This window comes from Pan paniscus, chromosome 8, assembly GCF_029289425.2.
Source record: "Pan paniscus chromosome 8, NHGRI_mPanPan1-v2.0_pri, whole genome shotgun sequence".
NCBI lineage: Eukaryota > Metazoa > Chordata > Mammalia > Primates > Hominidae > Pan > Pan paniscus.
This window is the reverse complement of record NC_073257.2, coordinates 72,782,430-72,803,148: the sequence shown is the minus strand read 5'-3', so window position 1 is coordinate 72,803,148 and position 20,719 is coordinate 72,782,430. Positions and strand designations below refer to the sequence as shown.

The 20,719-nt window shown below is 37.8% G+C and overlaps 1 protein-coding gene across 4 annotated transcripts in view; it reads left to right on the top strand.

Moving 5' to 3' along the window:
* ANK3 (ankyrin 3) overlaps positions 1-20,719 on the top strand; it is a 709,526-nt gene that overhangs the window by 144,668 nt on the left and 544,139 nt on the right. The window contains exon 1 of one of the 4 annotated variants that reach the window (XM_055092837.2): positions 18,706-19,261. The exons of 2 other annotated variants lie outside the window; for them this stretch is intronic. In XM_055092837.2, coding sequence (XP_054948812.1) covers positions 19,199-19,261 — 63 coding nt within the window. In that variant the 5' untranslated portion in view covers positions 18,706-19,198. Of the gene's footprint in view, positions 1-18,705; positions 19,262-20,719 lie in introns of those variants that run through there. One more of the 4 variants, XM_057298898.2, reaches the window with a different exon arrangement.

Below are 20,719 nucleotides of genomic sequence, written 5' to 3'. Positions count from 1 at the left end.
CAAACTGTTCTTCATAGTGGTGATTCTGGCTAACTTTAGCAGAAAAATCATCCATTTGAAGAATATTTGCTTGAGCCTGGGAGGTCAAGGTTGCAGTAAGCCATAATTGCTCCACTGCACCACTGCACTCCATGGCTGACAGAGCAAGACTCTGCCACAAAAATAAATAAATAAATAAAATAAAAATAAAAATAAAAAATAAAGGATGTTGGATAGTTTGCAGATTTGAATGGAAGCCTGGAGAACAAGGCTTGGAATTATGGCAGAAGCAGAAGAATGTGGCAAGCTAAATAATACAGCCAAGGTCACGCCCCAGAAAATGTCCAGTTAGGACTTTACTAATGGAGCTGGTCATGATCGCTGCTGGACGCCAACCCCAGTCATCACTTCTGTGAATAACCTGCTGCTACCCCTGTGTTTTGTGTCTCTTGCTCTCTGGCACGCTTGTGTCCTTTGAGGTATCTGGGATAACTGCTAGTTTTCAGCACCTTTCTGCATGGTGTCTTCAATGTCATTAACTACAGTTGGCTTTCTGTATCCACGGGTTCTGCATTCACGTATTCAACAAACTGTGGATTGAAAATATGTCGGAAAAATAAACAATAAAAAATAACAATACAACAATAAAAATACAAGTAAAAAACCAATACAGTTTAACAACTATTTACATAGCATCTACATTGTATTAGGTATTATAAAAGTAGTCTAGAGATGATTTAAAATATGCAGGAACATGTGAGTAGGTCATATGCGAATACTATGCTGTTTTGTAGAAGGGACTTGAGTATCTGCAGATTTCCCAATGTCCATGTCTACTAAATGGCCACAAAGACTTTTGAGAAAGGCTAGGCAAAAGACTCATGAACTATACTTATGATGTTACTGCAGATATATATAACCATTCTTCATGTTGTTCTTCACTTGTAAGTTGATCTTGAAAACATAGTAAACTAGAACCATTAAATCTGAAACACTCAGTTCCCAATTATTTGTGTGGGTTGACTGGCATTTCCATTTATCTTGGCCAGTTTTCTTTTCAAGTAGTTCCCAAATAGCCTCATAAAGAAGTAAAGTGAATGAGATGAAATTAATTTTAATAACATTTTAATCTAATATACTCAAAATAATATCATTACAACATGTAGTAAGTATAAGTAATTATTGAAGAGATATTTTACATGTTTTTCCATACTGAGTCTTCAGTGTCCACTGTGTATTTTACATTTACAGTACATCCCTATTCACACTCAACACATTTCAAGGGTACAATCCCCACATATGACTGGTGGCTACAATATTGGATAGGGCAGGGCTAAATTATGTTACTGGATTCCAAGAGTTGGCCATGAATTCTTCAGTAAATAGTTCTGGACTATTCTCAGATCCTCACCTGGAAGGAGAAATACAGAAATAGAATAAATCAAACTTGTCTAAAGTGTATTTTCATTATGTGCTTTTTATAAAGTGTATCCAGAGTAAACATAAAAAAGAAATTGTGGCTTGAAGACTACACCTACTGTTTTTAGAAATCCAAGTAGCAGCAAACAATTACTAGAGAGGGGCAAAATTGTGGAAATTGAAAGGAAGGCTATTTCTTCAGTTAGGATTGGTTGAGAGGAAAACCAATAGCAATTTAGCAATACTGAAAGGAAGTTTGTTGAAATAGTACATTTAAAAAATGGTGGTGATAAATTATCCATAATAGCCAATAGAATCTTTTTCCATCTAAGACCTTTCAGAATGAAAATTGTTGAAAGGAAAGAATTACAAGATTATTTTATTTCTGATTGGGCATACCAATGCCTTTTTTTCTTTAAACCAGTTTTGTTGTTTCTATGGAATGAAGGCATTGCCATGGAGATTAAGGCGCTCTCTTCTTTCATGCTGTATGTTGCCAGTTTTATCCTGCTTCAAGCCACAGTCATCTGTGACTTCAGTTGTCATCCACATGGTTAATGAGCCAAGTCAATGTGCTACCTTGAACTTAAAAAAAGTCTATCCGTAACTTAGTTGATTATAACAGGCACAAAAACCATGTTTATATGATGCCATTTCATATAGAAGATGCTTAAATATTTACTAGGCATTTGGATTTTAGGATCCGACTTATTAAGAGCTTCTATGAGATTGATATTGTTTATTTTGCCTAAACATTTTATCATGGAAAATTTCATATATGTGCAAAATTAGAATAAGATAATTAACCTCCATGTAACATTTAGTCTAGCTTCAACAATTTTAACTGGTACCTAATTTCTTTTTCATCTGTAACTCTATCCCCATTTACCCGAAAGTAGAATTTTAGAATCATTGACAATCCATAAGTAATTTCAGTATCCTTAATAAAATGCTACATCACACCAACAATTTAAGAATCTTAATATCATGAAACATTAAATGTTTGTATTTCTGAAATTATCTTTTTTTAAAATAATAGACTTGTTTGAGTCAGGCTACAATCAGGATGTACATGTTGCCTTTGGTTGATAGGCTTAAGTCTCTTAATCAATAGACCTCCTCTTTCTCCCCTTTCCCCATTGTAATGTATTTTTGTTTATTTGTTTTGGTGTTTGTTTTTGAGACAGGGTCTCACTCTGTCTTCCAGGCTGGAGTCCAGTGGCGCGAACATGGCTCACTGCAGCCTCAACATCCTGGGTTTAAGCCATCCTCTGAGTTCTGCCTCCTGAATAGCTGGGACTATAGGCATGTACAACCATGCCCAACTATGTTTTTTTTATTTTCTGTAGAGACAAGGTCTCACTATGTTGCCCAGGCTGGTCTTGAACTCCTGGGCTGTCTTGGCCTCCCACAGTGCTGGGATTACAGGCATGAGCCACCTCACCCAGCCCCTTTGTAATATATTTTTTGAGAGCATTAGGTAATTTGTTCTTAGAATTTTTCACAGTTTAGATTTTGCTGGTTGCATCCCTGTGATATTGGTTATCATGTGCCTCTATCTCCTGCATTTCTTGTATAATTATAATAATAATTAAACTGAGAAACAGGCCAGGTGTTGTGGCTCACGCCTGTAATCCCAGCACTTTGGGGGGCCAAGGCAGGTAGATCGTGAGGTCAGGAGTTCAAGACCAGCCTGGCCAATATGTTGAAACCCTGTCTCTACTAAAAATACAAAAATTAGCCAAGCATGGTGGCACTCGCCTGTAATGCCAGCCGATTGGGAGGCTGAGGCAGAAGAATTGCTTGAACCTGGGAGGCAGAGGTTGCAGTGAGCTGAGATCGTGCCACTGCACTCCAGCCTGGGTGACAAAGTGAGAATCCATCTCAAATAATAATAATAATTAATAATAATAATAATAATAATAATAAAAAACTGAGAAACTCAACCAGATTTATATTTAATTTTTTTTTGCTAGGAATATTTCATAGGTGCTATTGTGTGCTTTCATATAGAAACACATGCTGTCTAGCTGTCTCTCTTTTTGTGATGTTAACATTGGTGAACATGTTTGTGCATTATTAGCTTGGACCATCCATCCATTATAAAATTCCCTATCAAATTTTCAGCTAATGGGTTTAGCAGCCATTGATGATGATTGCTTTGATCCATCATTTCATTAGGATCACAAAAATTCTAAAACTGTCATTCTTTCTTAATTTATTACCTGGAATATTTTGACGTAGAAAAACTTGCTTTTATCAACAATTTGGTTACTTTGAGGTACAGTTTCTAAAGTAAAGACAGGATTAATATTTGATTTTTTCCTTATTTAGTAGTTTGGTTTGTTGGTTCCCTGAGGTATCCTCTAAAGGTAAATAATGTTTTGGGGTATTTTTTAAAGTATTATTATAATTTCTGGATTTAAACATGCTAAATGTATTTTAATCCATTCTATCTATTACTGTTTTTGATGCCTCACTCTGGCTAGTTGGAAGCCTCTTTAAGTTGGCACTGAGTCCATGACTGCAGTGGATTTTGACAGCTTCCTTGCTTTCTGTAGTGCCAAGATGTTCTAGGCTCATCTTACATTTCTCCGCTCCAGATCTTGAATCAGCCATTTCTACAAGGTTTTTGGAGGTGAATAAATGCTTTTAGAGACCACACCTGGGCATCTCAAGTTTTAAGCTTAAGGAATTAGTTAGGGAAACTCTAATGAAAGTAGCCATAATCTCAGTGGCTGAATGTAATTCAAGTTTATCTTCACCTAATGATATGGTTAGGCTTTGTATCCCCACCCAGATCTCATCTTAAATTGTAATCGCCAGGTGTTTAGGGAGAAACCTGGCGGGAGGTGATTGGACCACGGGGGCAGTTTCCCCCATGCTGTTCTCTTGAGAGTGAGTGAGTTCTCACAAGATCTGATGGCTTTATAAGTGATAGGTCCTTCTACACATTCTTTCTTCTCTCTCTTGCTGCCATGTGAAGAAAGTCCTTCCTTTCCCTTCCCCTTCCACCATGATTGTAAGTTTCCAAGGCCTCCCCAGCCATGCAGAACTGTGAGTCAATTAAGCATCTTTCCTTTATAAATTACCCAGTCTTGGATATTTCTGTATAGCAGTTTGAAAATGGACATCTAATATATTGGCAGACAGTCTTCCATGCAGTAATTTGCAGACCCAGAAGCCTTTTATCTTACAGCTACCATAACCCCTAGTGGCTCAGAATCCTGTACTTTCAGTGGAAAAATACAAAAAGGAAAGTGGACGATACCTACATTTTAACTACTTTGTTTTGGAGGTGATACATGCAATTTCTACTTTTTATTAGTGAGAATTAGTCATGTGGTCCCACCTCAAAGCAACATGGTACTAAATGTGGCCCCTGGCTACAATATCTATGGTATAGATATTGTACATTGTATAGAATACACATTGTACAATATATTGTAGAAGTGGAGCACACATCTTGGTTGGATGTCAAGCTGTCTCTGCCAGAAACCAGCTCTTCTGTCACTGCAAATCATGTGCCCTCCCCTACTCCTCCAGAGTCAATCCAAAGTCTCAGTTGGTTACTGCATCTGGCTCAAGGTATAGTATTTTCCATCACATTAAATAAATATATAGTGGTGGGGTAAAGATAGGCAACCACAAAAAACTCCCATTTGGAAAAACGAAGGTGAGCCACAGCTGTCACTGGTCCATAGAAATTTTGGGCTACTGTTGGGTATACATTATGAGGTGTTTCTGCTCTGACATTGAATGAAATTTCTCGATTAGACTCAAATTCTACCCTCTGAGAGCAATTCCCTGCTGATTGCTCTCTGTAGCCCTTGTCACTACTCTGGAAAATTCTTTCTTATCCATTTTCATCCATGTTCACATTTAAAGTGATTATTGAAGACCGTACCATCTTTGGAATCTATACACCTCTTGCATTCTGCTTCCTACTCTTGCAAGTTTGAAGGTAACTTTGGAAATTCTAAGGTTTTTTTTTCCCTTTTTTAACACTCAAAATGTCAAAATCTTTTGTTTGTTTGTTTTTGTTTTTGTTTTGAGACGGAGTTTTACTCTTGTCGCCCAGGCTGGAGTACAATGGTGTGACCTCAGCTCACTGCAACCTCTGCCTCCTGGGTTCAATCAATTCTCCTGCCTTAGCCTCCCAAGTAGCTGGGATTACAGGTACCCGCCACCACGTCAAGCTAATTTTTGAGTCTTTAGTAGAGACAGGGTTTCACCATGTCAGGCAGGCTGGTCTTGAACTCCTGACCTCAGGTAATCCACCCACCTTGGCCTCCCAAAGTGCTGGGATTACGTACATGAGCCACTGCACCCAGCCTAGTAATACAGTTCTTCACCTTGGTACATGTCTAATCTATATTCTTCCAGTTAGTTCCATTTGCCAATAACCTCACTCAAAGGTCTGTCAAGGTATAACTACCAAACCTTGTTGTTTCCTTTACTTCCTAATTCCCTTGGCTATATCTCTCATTTAGAGGTAGCTATTATATGTCACCTGAAGTGATAGGGAGAAGAGCGTATTCTTAATCTGACCTTTGTTCCAGGGCTAAATCTCAATGGGTTTTTTCCTTCAAAGTTGTTCTCAGTATCCTATCTTACTGTCTGGGGTCTTTTTGGGCACTCAGCCTTTTCACTTCTGCAAGTCCCCAAATTTCTGAATGTTCTCTATCCTATACTTAAACTTTCTCATAATTTCTGCCTAGGCTCATCTCTTGCTTCCAAAACTTTGCCAAATGTTGACAATAACAACCAATATACATAAAACTTACAGGTACAACAAGCATGCAGTCCGCCTTTCAAGTTACTGCAGGCCAGGTTTACCAATTGTTTCACCATCTGTATACATCAAGGCTCTCTAACTCTCCAGCATGCAGCATCAATTTCCTTGCTGTCCGACTGCTAGGCCAATTTTAGATATTTGTTAGGCAGGATCTCACTTGAAGGTACTAATTTCAGTATTTGTTAGGGTAGTGCTGGCTGCTGTAATAGGGACTGTCACAGGATCAGAAAATTTTAGAACTAAAACAGGACTTTAGAGATCTTGAAGGACACCCAATGCGCCTTCATTTTAGGAATCGGAAGCCAACATGGGAAGAGGCTGAGGTTTGTCCAGAGCCACATAGTGACCTTGAGGCAGTACATCTACCAGTCCCACTGGGCCTTGGTGACCTTGGCCTCTTCAGCCCTTTGCTTGGCTCTGGCACATACTAGAGACTTAATGAATATTCGTCAAGCTGGATTGGGAATGTGTAAGTCTAACTGTGTGAAGATGTCATTGAGTTTCAGACAACAAGAGAGGAAGGAAGGAAAATTCAGGAAACAATTGGAACTTCAGTAGAAATGTCTCAGGAAAGGTAGATTAGAGGAACTACATGGCTTTGTTATGTGTCTTTTGTACACTTTGATGCTCTTGATTTTTGTTGTTGTTTTCGTTAGGAGATGGGGTTTTGCTCTATTGCCCAGGTTGGAGTACGGTGGTGCAATCATAGCTCATTGCAGCCTCAAACTCCTGGCTCAAGTGATCCTCTAGCCTCAGCCTTCTGAGTAGCTGGGACTACAGGCACTTGCCACCACACCTGGCTAATTTTAATTTTTTTTGGTGGAGATAGAGTCTTTCTTTGTTGCCTTGGCTGGCCTTGAACCCCTGGCTTCAAGCGATCCTTCTGCCTTGGCCTCCCAAAGTGCTGGAATTACAGGCATGAGCCATTACACCCAGACTCGTGGTTATTGTTCCTTCCATAATCAAAATGCTAAGGACATTTTGATGACATAGTTTTGACACCAGATAGCTATTCTGATGTCATCTTAATAATAAGCCATTTACTATTTAGCTTAAAAACAACCAAGTAATTGGTCCAGCCTATGGACCTCTTAACCCTAATTCCCAATCTTCCTCTCACCTACCTCTGAACTTCTGGTAAGAAGTGGAGGTAGAGGGAGTTGGTCATAATTAGGATGAGATGGGCTAAGGTTAAGGAAAGGGAAGGTTTAAGATAATAAGAACCATCATCTTTTTAAAAATGACTGACACATAATCATACATATTTTGGGGGTACAATGTGATGGTTCCATACATGTGTAAATTGTGTAAAGATCAAATTAGGAAAACTAACATATCATCACCTTAAACATCACTTCTTTATGATAAGAACATTTAAAATACTTCTCTGTGGCTGGGCGCGGTGGCTCACGCCTGTAATGTCAGCACTTTGGGAGGTCAAGGCAGGTGGATCACGAGGTCAGGAGTTCGAGACCAATCTGGCCAACATAGTGAAACCCTGTCTCTACTAAAAATACACAAAAAATTAGCCGGGCATGGTAGTGTGCGCCTGTAATCCCAGCTACTCGGGAGAGTGAGGCAGGAGAATCGCGTGAACCTGGAGGCGGAGGTTGCAGTGAGCCAAGATCGTGCCACTGCAACCTGGGTGACAGAACTGGAGTGCCACTGTACTCCAGCCTGGGTGACAGAACGAGATTCCACCTCAAAAAAAAAAAAAAAAGAAAACAAAAAACAAAAAACCTCTCTGTAAGCTATATGGAAATATATAATACATTGTTCTTAGCTCTAATCATCCTGCTATGCAATAAACCACCAGAACTTATTCCTCCTATCTAACTATAGCTTTATACCATTGATCAATGTCTCGCTACCCCCCTTCCCTCTTTTCTTCCCTATCCCTGGTAACCCACTATTCTACTCTCTACTTCTATGAGAATAACTTTTTAGATTCTACATATGAGTGAGATCTCATAGTATTTCTCTTTCTGTGCCTGGCTTATTTCGCTTCAGGTAATGTTCTCCAGATTCATCCACATTGCTGCAAATGACAAGATTTCATTTTTTTTTATGGTTGAATAGTATTCCATTGTGCATATGTACCACAGTTTATCCATTTATCTGCTGATAGATACTTAGGCTGATGCCATATCTTGACTATTGTGAATAGTGCTGCAATGAGCTAGGATTGCAGATATCTCTTCAATATATTGATTTTATAACCTTTGGATATATACCTAGTAGTGGGATTGTTGGATCATATGGTAGTCCTATTTTTAATTTTTTTAGGAACTTCCATATTGCTCCTTCCATAATGGCGGTACTAATTTAGAGTCCTACCAGCACTCTTTTCTCCACATTTTCACTAACACTTGTTATCTTTTGCTATTCTGATAGTAGCCACTGTGACTGGAGTGAGGGGATAAGATCAAACGAAAAAGCTTCTACACAGTGAGGGAAGCAGTCAACAGACAAAAAGACAACCTACGGAGTGGGAACATATATTTGCAAACTATACATCTGAAAATGGGCTCATATCCAAAATGTAGAAGGAATCAATATATTTATATTTTATATAATATATTATATAAAAATAATATATTTTAGGAATTGGAAGCCAACATGAGAAAAGGCTGTGGCTTGTCCAGAGCCACATGGTGACCTTGAGGTGGTACATCTGCCTGAAGTCCCACTGGGCCTTGGTGACCTTGGCCTCTTCAGCCCTTTGCTCAACTCTGGCACATATTACAGGAATGATGAATATTTGTCAAACTGGATTGGGAATGTGTACAAATCTAATTATATGGGGGCATCATTGAGTTTCAGACAGAAAGAGAGGAAGGAAGGAAAATTCAGGAAACAATTGGAACTTCAGTAGAAATGCCTCAGGAAGATGTACTGCCTCAGATAGATGTACTGCCTCAAGGTCACTTTGTGGTTCTGGATAAGCTGCAGCCTTTTCTTCTTCTTCTTCTTCTTCTTCTTCTTCTTCTTCTTCTTCTTCTTCTTCTTCTTCTTCTTCCTCTTCCTCTTCTTCTTCTTCTTCCTTTCTTCTTCTTCTCCTTCTTCTCCTTTCTTTCTTTCTTCTTCTTCTTCCTTCTTCTTCTTCTTCCTCTTCCTCTTCTTCTTCTTCTTCTTCTTTCTTCTTCTTCTTCTTCTTCTTCTTCTTCTTCTTCTTCTTCTTCTTCTTCTTCTTCTTCTTCTTCTTCTTTCTTCTTCATTATTATTATTATTATTATTATTATTATTATTATACTTTAAGTTCCAGGATACATGTGCAGAACATGAAGGTTTGTTACATAGGTATACATGTGCCATGGTGGTTTGCTGCACCCATCAACCCATCATCTACATTAGGTATTTCTCCTAATGCTATCCCTCCCCTAGCCCCGCAACCCCCGACAAGCCCCAGTGTGTGATGTTCCCCTCCCTGTGTCCATGTGTTCTCATTGTTGAACTCCCACTTATGAGTGAGAATATGCCATGTTTGGTTTTCTGTTCCTGTGTTAGTTTGCTGAGAATGATGGTTTCCAGCTTCATCCATGTCCCTGCAAAGGACATGAACTCATTCTTTTTTATGGCTGCATAGTATTCTATGGTGTATATGTGCCACATTTTCTTTATCCAGTCTATCATTGATGGGCATTTGGGTTGGTTCCAAGCCTTTGCTATTGTGAATAGTAAGCTGCAGCCTTTTCTGATGTTGGCTTCCAGTTCCTAAAATATATTCCAACAACTCATCAGCAAAAAAGCAAATAACCTGATTAAAAAATGGGCAAAATGGCCGGGCACTGTGGCTCACGCCTGTAATCCCAGCACTTTGGGAGGCCGAGGCAGGTGGATCACGATGTCAGGAGTTCAAGACCAGCCTGGCCAAGATGATGAAACCCCATCTCTACTAAAAACTACAATAATAATAATAATAATAATAATAATAATAATAATTAGCCAGGCATGGTGGCAGGTGCCTGTAATTCCAGCTACTCAGGAGGCTGAGGCAGGAGAATCACTTGAACCCGGGTGGCAAAACTTGCAGTGAGCTGAGATTGTGCCACTGCACTCCAGCCTGGGCGACAAAGCGAGACTCTGTCTTAAAAAAAAAAGGGGGCAAAATACCTGGATAGGCAGTTTTCAAAAGCAGACATACAAATGTTGAACAGATGTGTGTAAAGATGCTTGGTACCCCAATCATCAGACAAATGCACATTATGAACGAACTTTATATTTTGGTGGTTTGCGAGAAATGGCCTGCTGAGGTTTCTATGTCAATGCTGTCTCCCACACCACATCAAAGTGTAAAATGGGGCTTCAGTTTTTAGATAGAATGACACTTTTAGTGTAGGACAATGTCCAGCATGACACAAAACTCTGTAACTCTGTTGCTTGTCAATTTGTTGATTCAGATGGTATTTATAATGCACCTCGTCTGTACCAGGCCCTGTGCTGGCACATAAGACATACATATGAGTTGATATAAGCTTTGTGCCAGGAGCTTACAGGCTATGCATGTTTATTAAGTTTCAGAATATTGTACTGCATCAGAATATTGGGGATAGCATTTTCAAAGACAATAATAGTTTGCCTGGACCTAGATGTGACCCTCTTTGACTACTCTGTCTTCTCCCTTATAGGTAGAGAAAGCAAGCTTGTAGTTCATTTCTTTCATAATTTTTTCCACCCTTCAAGCCTGAAAAATGCCTGGACAGCTGGGCTAGGCCAGATTCCCTGCAAAGGTGTTCTTTTCAGTTAGGACATTTTCAGTTTCTGAGTGAGCATATCTTTAGTTTGTAAGTCAAAGTCAGTATAAAAGTTGGGTTTGTTTTAGTGAAAAAAAATTTTTATACACTATGTTACAAGAGTTAAATAATAAAGAATACTTGTATACTGAGGTTAATTATTTGGAGAGATTTCTTAATAACTTTGGAGGATTTTGTAGTGAATAATCCCAGAGGATAAATAAATTTTCATACAGAATCATATAATCATTGTCTCAAGCTAACTTTAATTTACATGGAAAATTCTTATTTTAAAATTCTTTTACAGAGGAGGTTAGAAAAGGGCAAAATTTGAATATGTTTATAATAGCAGTGGTAGGTTTGAGTTAGCTAAAGACAGTATACCAAAGAAACCATGGTGTTTATATGCTGGCTGTCATCTGAACAGGACTTTATAGAAGCTTATTTAGATATCACCTGTGGCTCTCCAATCACTTATTCATTTCTCACTTTGATTTAGAATACAGGCTGTGTCTTCTTTAGTCCTCTGTTTCTTAGACTTAAAAATAAGTCCATCCTCATTGATTATCTTGATAGACTAAGCATAGTCATGAAAATAAAATTTACAAAATAGAAAATAAGTAACGGATGTTATTAGCAAATATGAAGAATGTGAAGAAATATGAAGAGTGTTCTACCAGCCAAAGAAATGCAAATTAAAACACAGCATAATATTTTCTTCTTATCAATTTGGTAAATATGACAAAAGATTGTTGCTAACTTATGTTGATGAGGTTATAAGCAAACACACATCCTTATACCTCATTGAGGAATGTTTAGATTGATAATGAATGGTAAACTCCAGAGGAATGTCATTTTCACTGCTGATTCTTATAGGATTTTCTGAATCATTTTACCATGTCTTAAATGTACGAATCATTTAAGATTAGGGGCATATTTGTGTGTCAAAAGCATCAATATTACAAATAATTAAAGGATAATTATAAAAGGATTGACGTCCTGCAGTCTGTCACTTTAAGAGGAATATGTGTTCTCAGTTATTTGGTTGGAGAAACTTGGGTCAAGGACCATGACAAATCCGGAAGACTATACGACAATCAGTATAAACTTATTTTAAAATTAAGGATTTTACCTTAACTTTATAATTATGACTTCCAACTACTCTGTGGGTTAATAATGACATGATGAAAATATCATTGGCTAGAACCTGGTCCTGGTTTTAATGTCAGTATCATTTTTGATCATGGGGCTGAGGCAATATTTTGATGTCACAGGTGAGAGTACAAATAAGGCAGGAGCTTCTTAGAACAGCTTGCATAATCTTCATTCCACAAACTCCCCACTTCAATAACTCATTCCTCTTTCATTGTAATTTCTCCTATTCTCCTTTATTTTATTTATTTATTTATTTATTTTGCAACTAGAAAAATCTTTTTTTATTATTTTTTTATTTTTTATTGAGAGAGAGTCTCGCTCTGGTGCCAGGCTAGAGTGCAGTGGCACAATCTCAGCTCACTGCAACCTCCGCCTCCCAGGTTCAAGCGATTCTCCTGCCTCAGCCTCCTGAGTAGCTGGGACTACAGGTGCGTGCCACCACTCCCAGCAAATTTTTGTATTTTTAGTAGAGACGGGGTTTCACCATGTTGGCCAAGATGGTCTCGATCTCTTGACTTCGTGATCCGCCTGCCTCAGCCTCCCAAAGTGCTGGGATTACAGGCGTGAGCCACTGCGCCCGGCCAGAAAAATCTTTTAAGCTCATTTTTTTTTCTCCTGTTCCTTGAACAAATGATTTCAGGCATCTATGCCAACAATTATTAAGCAAAACCAAATAAAAGGTAAGAGATATCCAGACGTACTCATCATTATATCATGTTGGTCTTAGGCAAGGTACCATTAAGATTAGAATAAAGTTTTAAGATACTAGGAAATATCATTTAAGTTAAAATTTTAAGAAATCTAATTCCTTTTCTAATCCCTTTTATTTTAGGAGATGAACAAATAAGGGTCTTGATAGTTCTATGTTGTTGGAATATGGAGAGTTGGAAAGCTGCTGTGTTGGATGGATATTTGATAATAAAGAACTCCAGTGGAGCTGTATCTGTCCATCTTTTGTATGACTTTTCCACAGCAATAAAAGAAAGCCAAGCAAAACTACTGACCCCATTTCACTGTGGACTCAAATATAAGCAGCCTTAGTTCTTAGTCATTTTAATATGGGCGTTGCTGGAAATTACCTTTTACAAAGCAAGGGAATATCTTTAGATTCTATCATCATCATTCTTTTAAAATCATTTAGGATCTTTATTATTATTAAGTAAAACACTTGGATTTAGGGAAGATCAAAGGAATGACTCATCAGTTCCTCACCTCACAAAAGAATGTATATCTGTCATGTAAATATCACTGGGCCTCTAGAGAAAATTGTTAGCCCAGTGAAAGAAAATTACACTGCTCAAAAAACCATACCAACAAAAATGCAAAGGTTCAAGGAAGTAAATAAACAAAAAGCAAACCATGCATTTAACAGCTATGTGTCTTTGAACATTCTGTCTCTCCCTATTTTACTAATATACTTTTATTATATCATTGTATTTTAATGGGCATATGGCTGAATAACCAGGAAAGAAAGAAAACTCGGAACAAAACAGGAAAATCCTGCTATGGACCTGGTTGAAGAGTTCAATACATTGTCAAAAATGAATCTAGTGTATCAAAACCATACTGTCACAAATAGTGTTGCTTACAGTTAAGCTAGGTTTAAAAATTTCTATCTTAATTTACAAATGATCATTAGATATGGCAAAAATCATTGTAGATATTTGAGGATGGGTTGGAAATTGCAACTCAATTCACAATCTCATTCTGCTTCACCTTATGCCCCACACCTATCTGAATTTCCAGTTGCTGTAAGAAGATGGACCAATGTCACTGTGATCATTTTTCAATATGAAGACTCAAAGAAGACTAGAAGCCTAATATATAGAGCATATTTCTTCAGATGCTTTCATCACATTAAAAATACCAAGACATTTTATAAAACGTAATGACTTTTATACATACTTGTGTTAGTCTGTTTTCATGCTGCTGATAAAGACGCACCTGAGACTGGGTACTTAATAAAGAAAAAGAGGTTTAATGGACTCACAGTTCCACATGGCTGGGGACGCCTCACAATCATGGTGGAAGGAGAAAGGCACATCTTACATGGTGGCAAACAAGAGAGAGTAACAGAACTTGTGTAGGGAAACTCCCGTTTATAAAACCATCAGATCTCATGAGACTTATTCACTATCATAAAAAAAGTGCAAGGAAAACCTGCCCCCATGATTTGTTACCTCCCACCTATCCCTCCCACAACAGGTGGGAATTGTGGGAACTACTAGGATTCAAGATGAGATTTGGGTGGGGAGACAGCCAAACCATATCAATACAATTATACACTGAGGCTTTAGTATTTGTAAATCTTTTCTATGGCCTAGAAGTTTAGGGCCCCAGGAACATCACTTGAGATAGTGGGCAAGCAGGAGAATGAAAGAGTACTGGTGGATGTGGTGGAACTAACTACAAGACCATCCTTAGCCTAAGGCAATGCCAGCTCTGTCGGAAGAAGAATGGCCACCTATTCCCACTCACTCTCTTTGTACTGTTGCCTCCTCTGATGGCATTTGCACAAAGTAGTACAAAGTAAATACCAAAACCCCACAGGGAAGTTTTCATGAAATGCACCTGATGGAGCCTAGTTACTTTTTTCTTTTTCAAATTGAAAGTAAATGCATAACTATTAAGGACAAGTTTGTTTACCATTGAATATCATCTCAAATTTCACTGCTAACTTGACATTCTCTGGGAGATACTGGTGTAGTGCAAAGAAAGCTCTTCAGAGCAGTTGGTAGAATTGCTTCTGGTACCAGCTATGCTATGAACTGGCTAGGTGTCTCAGGGGAAACCCTTGCCACAGGTGGAGGAAGAGGGCACAGCATCTCAGTGTTTCACTCAGCTCTAAAGATTCCTTTGTTTTCAGAAAAAAAACAGCTTATTTGCCTGTGGATTTGTCTTTCACTTTTACAAGTATTTTAAACATTTATGAATGGTATGAAGGGAATGCTGTTAGTAAGATTTAGTAACTATTTTAGCTTGCCAACTAGCAGTGTAAATTACAGTAAGTGCATGACATCCTAACCTTAAAAATAAAATTAGCCTATTCATATAGGCATTTCTGCTGAACATCAATGGAAGGTTGTTGCTTCATTTTGTTTTACCTTTAATATGATATACCTTCATGTCAGTCAAACAATTGTATTCAGTGTTAGTGTTTTCAAGTGAATTTTATGCAGAAGATAGCTTAAAAAAATTTGCTTCCTAATAACCCCAACCCTGTTATTTCTCCTATGGCAAGCTACTTTCTGTTTTAAAAATAGATCTGTTCTACGAGACTTCAGTTGGCCCTGGTTGGTGTCCTCTTATGCGAGTTATTTAATTTAAAAATAGAACAGTCTCAGATCTGTATCAACTAGTTTATGATGACTTCTATCGGGAGTGAACTCTAAGTAGGCAGTGAATTCTGTGGAGTTAAGTGTGGGAACATTATAATCCAGTCGTGTTTTCCTCTTTGGTGAACTGATAGAGCTTTGCATCCAAATTGATATTTTCCATGTATTCAGCTTATGTTTTTTCTGAGGTTAAATTTAACTTCCCCAAGAGCTGAGGGAATTTTATAATTTGGGTGGAAAAGAGATTACCGCCACAAAGTAGTTAACATTTAACATTTTTGAAACAAGTAATCACCCCTAGACTGTTTTTAGGTCAATCAAATTACTCTTTTACACAGAGCAATTTTAATTTAAAATGCACTGGTACACCTTTGGGCATATTAAAACAATCATTATTTCTTTGAATGCGTATTTCTAGAGTAGAGGTGTAGAGAAACATCATTAAATAATAATAACTAATACCTTTTCTATTAAAGGTAAGTTGTTTTAATTTTTCAACCCTTAAATGAAATTTGCCCTATTTTATAAAGTGAAGATATGTTTTTACATTGTTAGAAATTAAATTACTATTGATTTTGTGATGATTTAAGGCCTTAACTCTAGCATAGGAGCTCTTTTGGCCTTAACACAGTTTCAGAGATGTAATTCTTTATTTCTTTTAAAAAGTCTGGAACTTATCAAGTTACAGAAAATGGACATAAAACATGTTATATGCCACATAGTTTTATTATTAAATTATAACTTTAAATGATACATTTTGCTATCTAAATAATTTGACATATTTTAAACATATTCTTCAAAATTGGGTTTTCTGTCAGACCTGATTAAACAATGTGACATCTTGAAATATTATTCAAAGTTACAAGTTCCTCATCAGGAAGAATAATTCCTTCTTAAAATGATCTTTTGTAGAATTTTGCCGTATAATCCAGTCTTCAAACGTCCTTTTTGTTATTCCATCCAACCAGCAGAGAGCACTTCAGCTTGTAATATGAACCTTACATATACAAATGAATACAGCCAAGATCATGCTTTATCAAAGAAATGGGCAAACAACTACCCTTAGTCACAGGTTCATTCATTTCCTGCCAATTCATGTTTATTCGATCAATTTCCTAAATTTTACATTAATTTAAACACCCGTTTATAGTTTAAAAAGAATTTTATAAAGACATTTTCTTCAAACATATTCTTGTGCTATGCCCTTGGCCAGACATATCATGTTAATTGTATTTTGTATATTTTATAATCCCAATTAACTTGTAAATTTTTATGTAAATGAACTAAATTTAATCTCAATTTTTATACCCCCTCAGTTGTTTTTGTTTGCTTTTTGTTTTTAAAGAAAGAGGCCCATGTTCTTTGGATAGTCAGTAAATAGTTGTTGACAAAGGCTTCTTTTGGGAGGTAAATCCTACTGCTTGGAATCTACTATAGACAAATTACTTTAGGTGGATGTACTATCTCTGTTGCTTACCTAGTGAAGAATGTCAAGATTTAGGTGGGAAAGTCAAAACTGAATCCACCTGCTTAGACTCTTCAGCTTATGAAGAATTTGTATAAAGCACCTACCTCATCCTCATCCCTCAAAAGACACACGACTAATAAACAAGGTTCACCCGATTGAAGTCAGTGAGCGGTAGAAGCAGTAAAGGTACTGCCAGTTCCCCAGATTTCCCTATGTTTTGAAGATGTGCAAGGGTTGAATCACTGAAGAACTTGAAAGGTTTATTTTGCCGTCTTGAGATGTTCTACCTTTTATATTGCATGACAAGAGGAATGTTACTGAATAGTGGCAGAAAATGGAAACTGTGGTTAAATAGCAGTTCAGTGTCTGAGCAGAAATGTAGAACATGGTGATTAGATGCCCAACACCATTCAGAATTCTGGCCATCCCAGACTTACTGAGATGTGTATTATTATAATTAATGTGCACACCTCAAATAGAAATTAGCTCAAATAGCTGCCCTGTGGTTGGTAAAATCCACGTGGCTCTCTGAGCGTGTCACTTGAATCCCTATGCTTGGCCTGCTCAGCCCTGGGTAAAGCATCTAAGCATCCCTCTAACTCATGTCTTTCTCCGGGACTGGTGTTTCAGGTGTAGGAGAAGGAATCTTGGTTGAATATGGACACAAACCCCCTTTATATGCTAGGTAAAAAATGGGGACGATTTCAGCCTAAACAGATCTGTTCTTTTGGTTTAATATTTTAGCATCATGTCCTCAACCATTGTTAAGTCCCCCACACATACCATTGAAAAATTAGCCCTCTGTGACTTGTTTTTTCCTGTATGGCTGTGTTTTACATTCATTTGAATCCCATTTCTCCTGAAAAAGTTAATATTCATTTGAATGCTATGTCTCCTGAATAACAATGTTAGTGTGTGTGGAACTGATATGATTTATTCCTGGCTCCCAGCCCCTAGGAATGGACCTGAACCCTTTCTCCCCTTCTCTCTCCCTTTCCCACTTGTTACCCCACTCTCACTTTTTACCTGTGTCAGTTATCTGCTCAAAGTGCTCTGTTTTCATCTTAGTGGTTGTCTGTGGTTGCTCCTAGAACCTTATTCTTTCCTGAATCAGAATGTATCTGGCATGCTTCTAAAGATGCTTAAATGACAGCTCATAATAGTAATTTGGCTGTGTTTAAATGGATGGAAGGCATGGTGAGGGGGTTTCCACCCAGGTGTGAAATACCCCAGACACTCAGAAAATATCCAGATTCCTGGGGCTCAGGATGGCGTGCAGTGGGGAGTGTGGGCACAGTGTGTGGCCAGGGCAGCTGGGGAGTGTGTAATGTGATCTGAGACCTGCACTGCCCTAAACACAGTCAAGAAGCACAGAATGTTTCTGCCACAGAGACAGCAGCTTTGCTCTTAGTATTTCCTGAATATTCTGGAGGGTTTCTTGTTGGTTGGTTGGTTGGTTGGTTGGTATATTCATGGAAGGAAACCAATGATTAAATATGAATCATGGCAAATTGGGTATGGGGCTTTCTGTCATAAACCCTGCATTAGAAATCCTTAGGTGAAGATTGGCATCTTTTTTGCATGTCACATTAAAAAAAAAAAAGTAATCATGGAGAAAATCTAGCCTGTGATGTGACTTCTCCAGTAGTGGTAGGTCTCTTTTATTGTTTGAATCATTGAATTTTTTTTTTACAGACCAAGTAACCTGATCTTTTATCACTCTCCCGACTGCCTCCTCCTCCGGTATGCCCTGATGCATTCAACACATGTGTTAGTATGGGAGGCTAGCAGCACGGAGAGCAATTTACATTCAGCTTCCCAGCCTGCTAGAAGCAGCAAATCAGCCCCTGGGAAGGCTTCGGAGACTTGTCAGCAGTCTGTAGCTTATTTCTGTGTGTGTGAGGGTGTGTGTGTGTGTGTGTGTGTGTCTCTCTCTCTCTCTCTCTCTCTCACCATTTCCAGGCTCAAATCACTGTGGAGGAACAAGCAACAAAGTCTTGTCAGGACCTTATCTCAGGGTAACGATTAGTTAAAAATGAAAGGCTAAAATATTGATTTTCTTTAGAAAAATAATTGACTGTTTGATATAGAGAACACCCAGTTTCTTCCTGAGGAAAGCTGAACAGGGCTACATTAGCAGCCCGCGTCTCTCTGACAGCAGCAGGGGCTGGGTTTAAGCAGCGGCTGCTTTGCCTGGGGAGCACCCGTAAATGGACTTTGGTCTCAATGCTTTGACTCTTTGCCGTGGTTTTGGATGTTGGAATACCGGTGGTGATCTGTCTTTTATAAACTCACCTGATTTAAAGGAAAGATGAGTGAAGAACCAAAGGAGAAAAATGCAAAACCTGCTCATAGGAAAAGGAAAGGAAAAAAGGTAAGAAATGAATAAGCAACATGTTCTCTTCATTGTTCTCTGGCTCTGGGGAGGAAGTGATCTTTAGGCTGAATTTTTAAGAGATTGGCTTTAGATTTTTAAGAAGCTGCTAGAATCTGAATGCTTTTGTTTTTCCAGTCTATTAATGGGTGTGTTCTGTCTTGGAGGAAAATCATCACAACTCGGATACATTGCTAAAATATTTAAACAGTTAAATACACTCATTTAGATTTCACTGAAGTGGTGTGTTTTTCATAGTGATATTCAGGATTATTAAGTAAACACATGTCCTAATTATGTGGGTGGGTGTGTTTTTTTCTCCTTTAAATTTCACAGAATGCTCGTTAATCAACAGTGTATAATTACTAATGAATATTATTATGGTATAGATGTTTAGCTTTAACATATATTTTAGGGAAACTTAGAGAAACCTATAGTTATACTTTAAAATTACAGCATAGAGGTGAACTCCATTTTAATTATTGATCACTTTATGGCTGACAGATCTCAGGTTTGCATTCGACCCTGCAGTCATACAGCCATATGCCCAGTTTGTCTATTATAATCCAAAAAATTAATTTTGTTTTCCATGTAAATTGAGGAATCATCAATATATTAATAGATGATTATGGTAAACCTGTAGATTCATTCTGGTTTTCTTGAATGTGTATATCTTCAAAGGTGCTCCTAACTTTTTAATTCATTTTGAAATGGGGAAAAAAGATAAATTCCCTAGATCTGTCATTTGGTTTTGATCCATTGTGATTTATAAATTGTCTTGGTTTTAGGGTGTGCCACCAATGGAAAAGACAGTTGTGCATCTGTAACAAAGAAAAACAAATATCTAAAATAGGATTATAGCTCATAGATATTTAAGGAGAATGTGTGCTGTATTTTAAAATCTATAGTCAAAATCTTCAGATATAATATTTTAATTACTAGGACTCATATATAATTTTACCTCTTTAAAATGCTTCCTTGGCCCAATGTAATGTATGCTCAGACAGTGGACACATACAGAATGGTGGCTATAGTAGAGAAGATAAAGATTTCAGCTACTCGTGGAATATATCAGGCATTTAAAAAAATGTTCATCATCTGTTTATTATTAATTAAAAGGTTAATTTGAATATGATGTTCTTAAGGGACCTACCACCAGCAGACTGTTCTGAGGTCATGTCTATGTACATGCCAACATTCTAGGGCAGTGGTTCAATGTCTTCCAGATAGTGAATCTGTGCAGACTGGTTTTAAGTCAGCCTTGACTTCTTGTACATTGCCTTGGCGGGGGTTGATGATGTTGCAAAGGTGTTAGTCTGATTTCCCAAGGGAGCAGGTCTCAGCTGCACAGCACAAATGATTTGTTTAATGCCTAGCATAGTGGCACTGGTCTCAAAAAACAAACAAACAAACAAACAAACAAACAAAAAAACACCTGTCAGGTTTGCTCATGTTTAT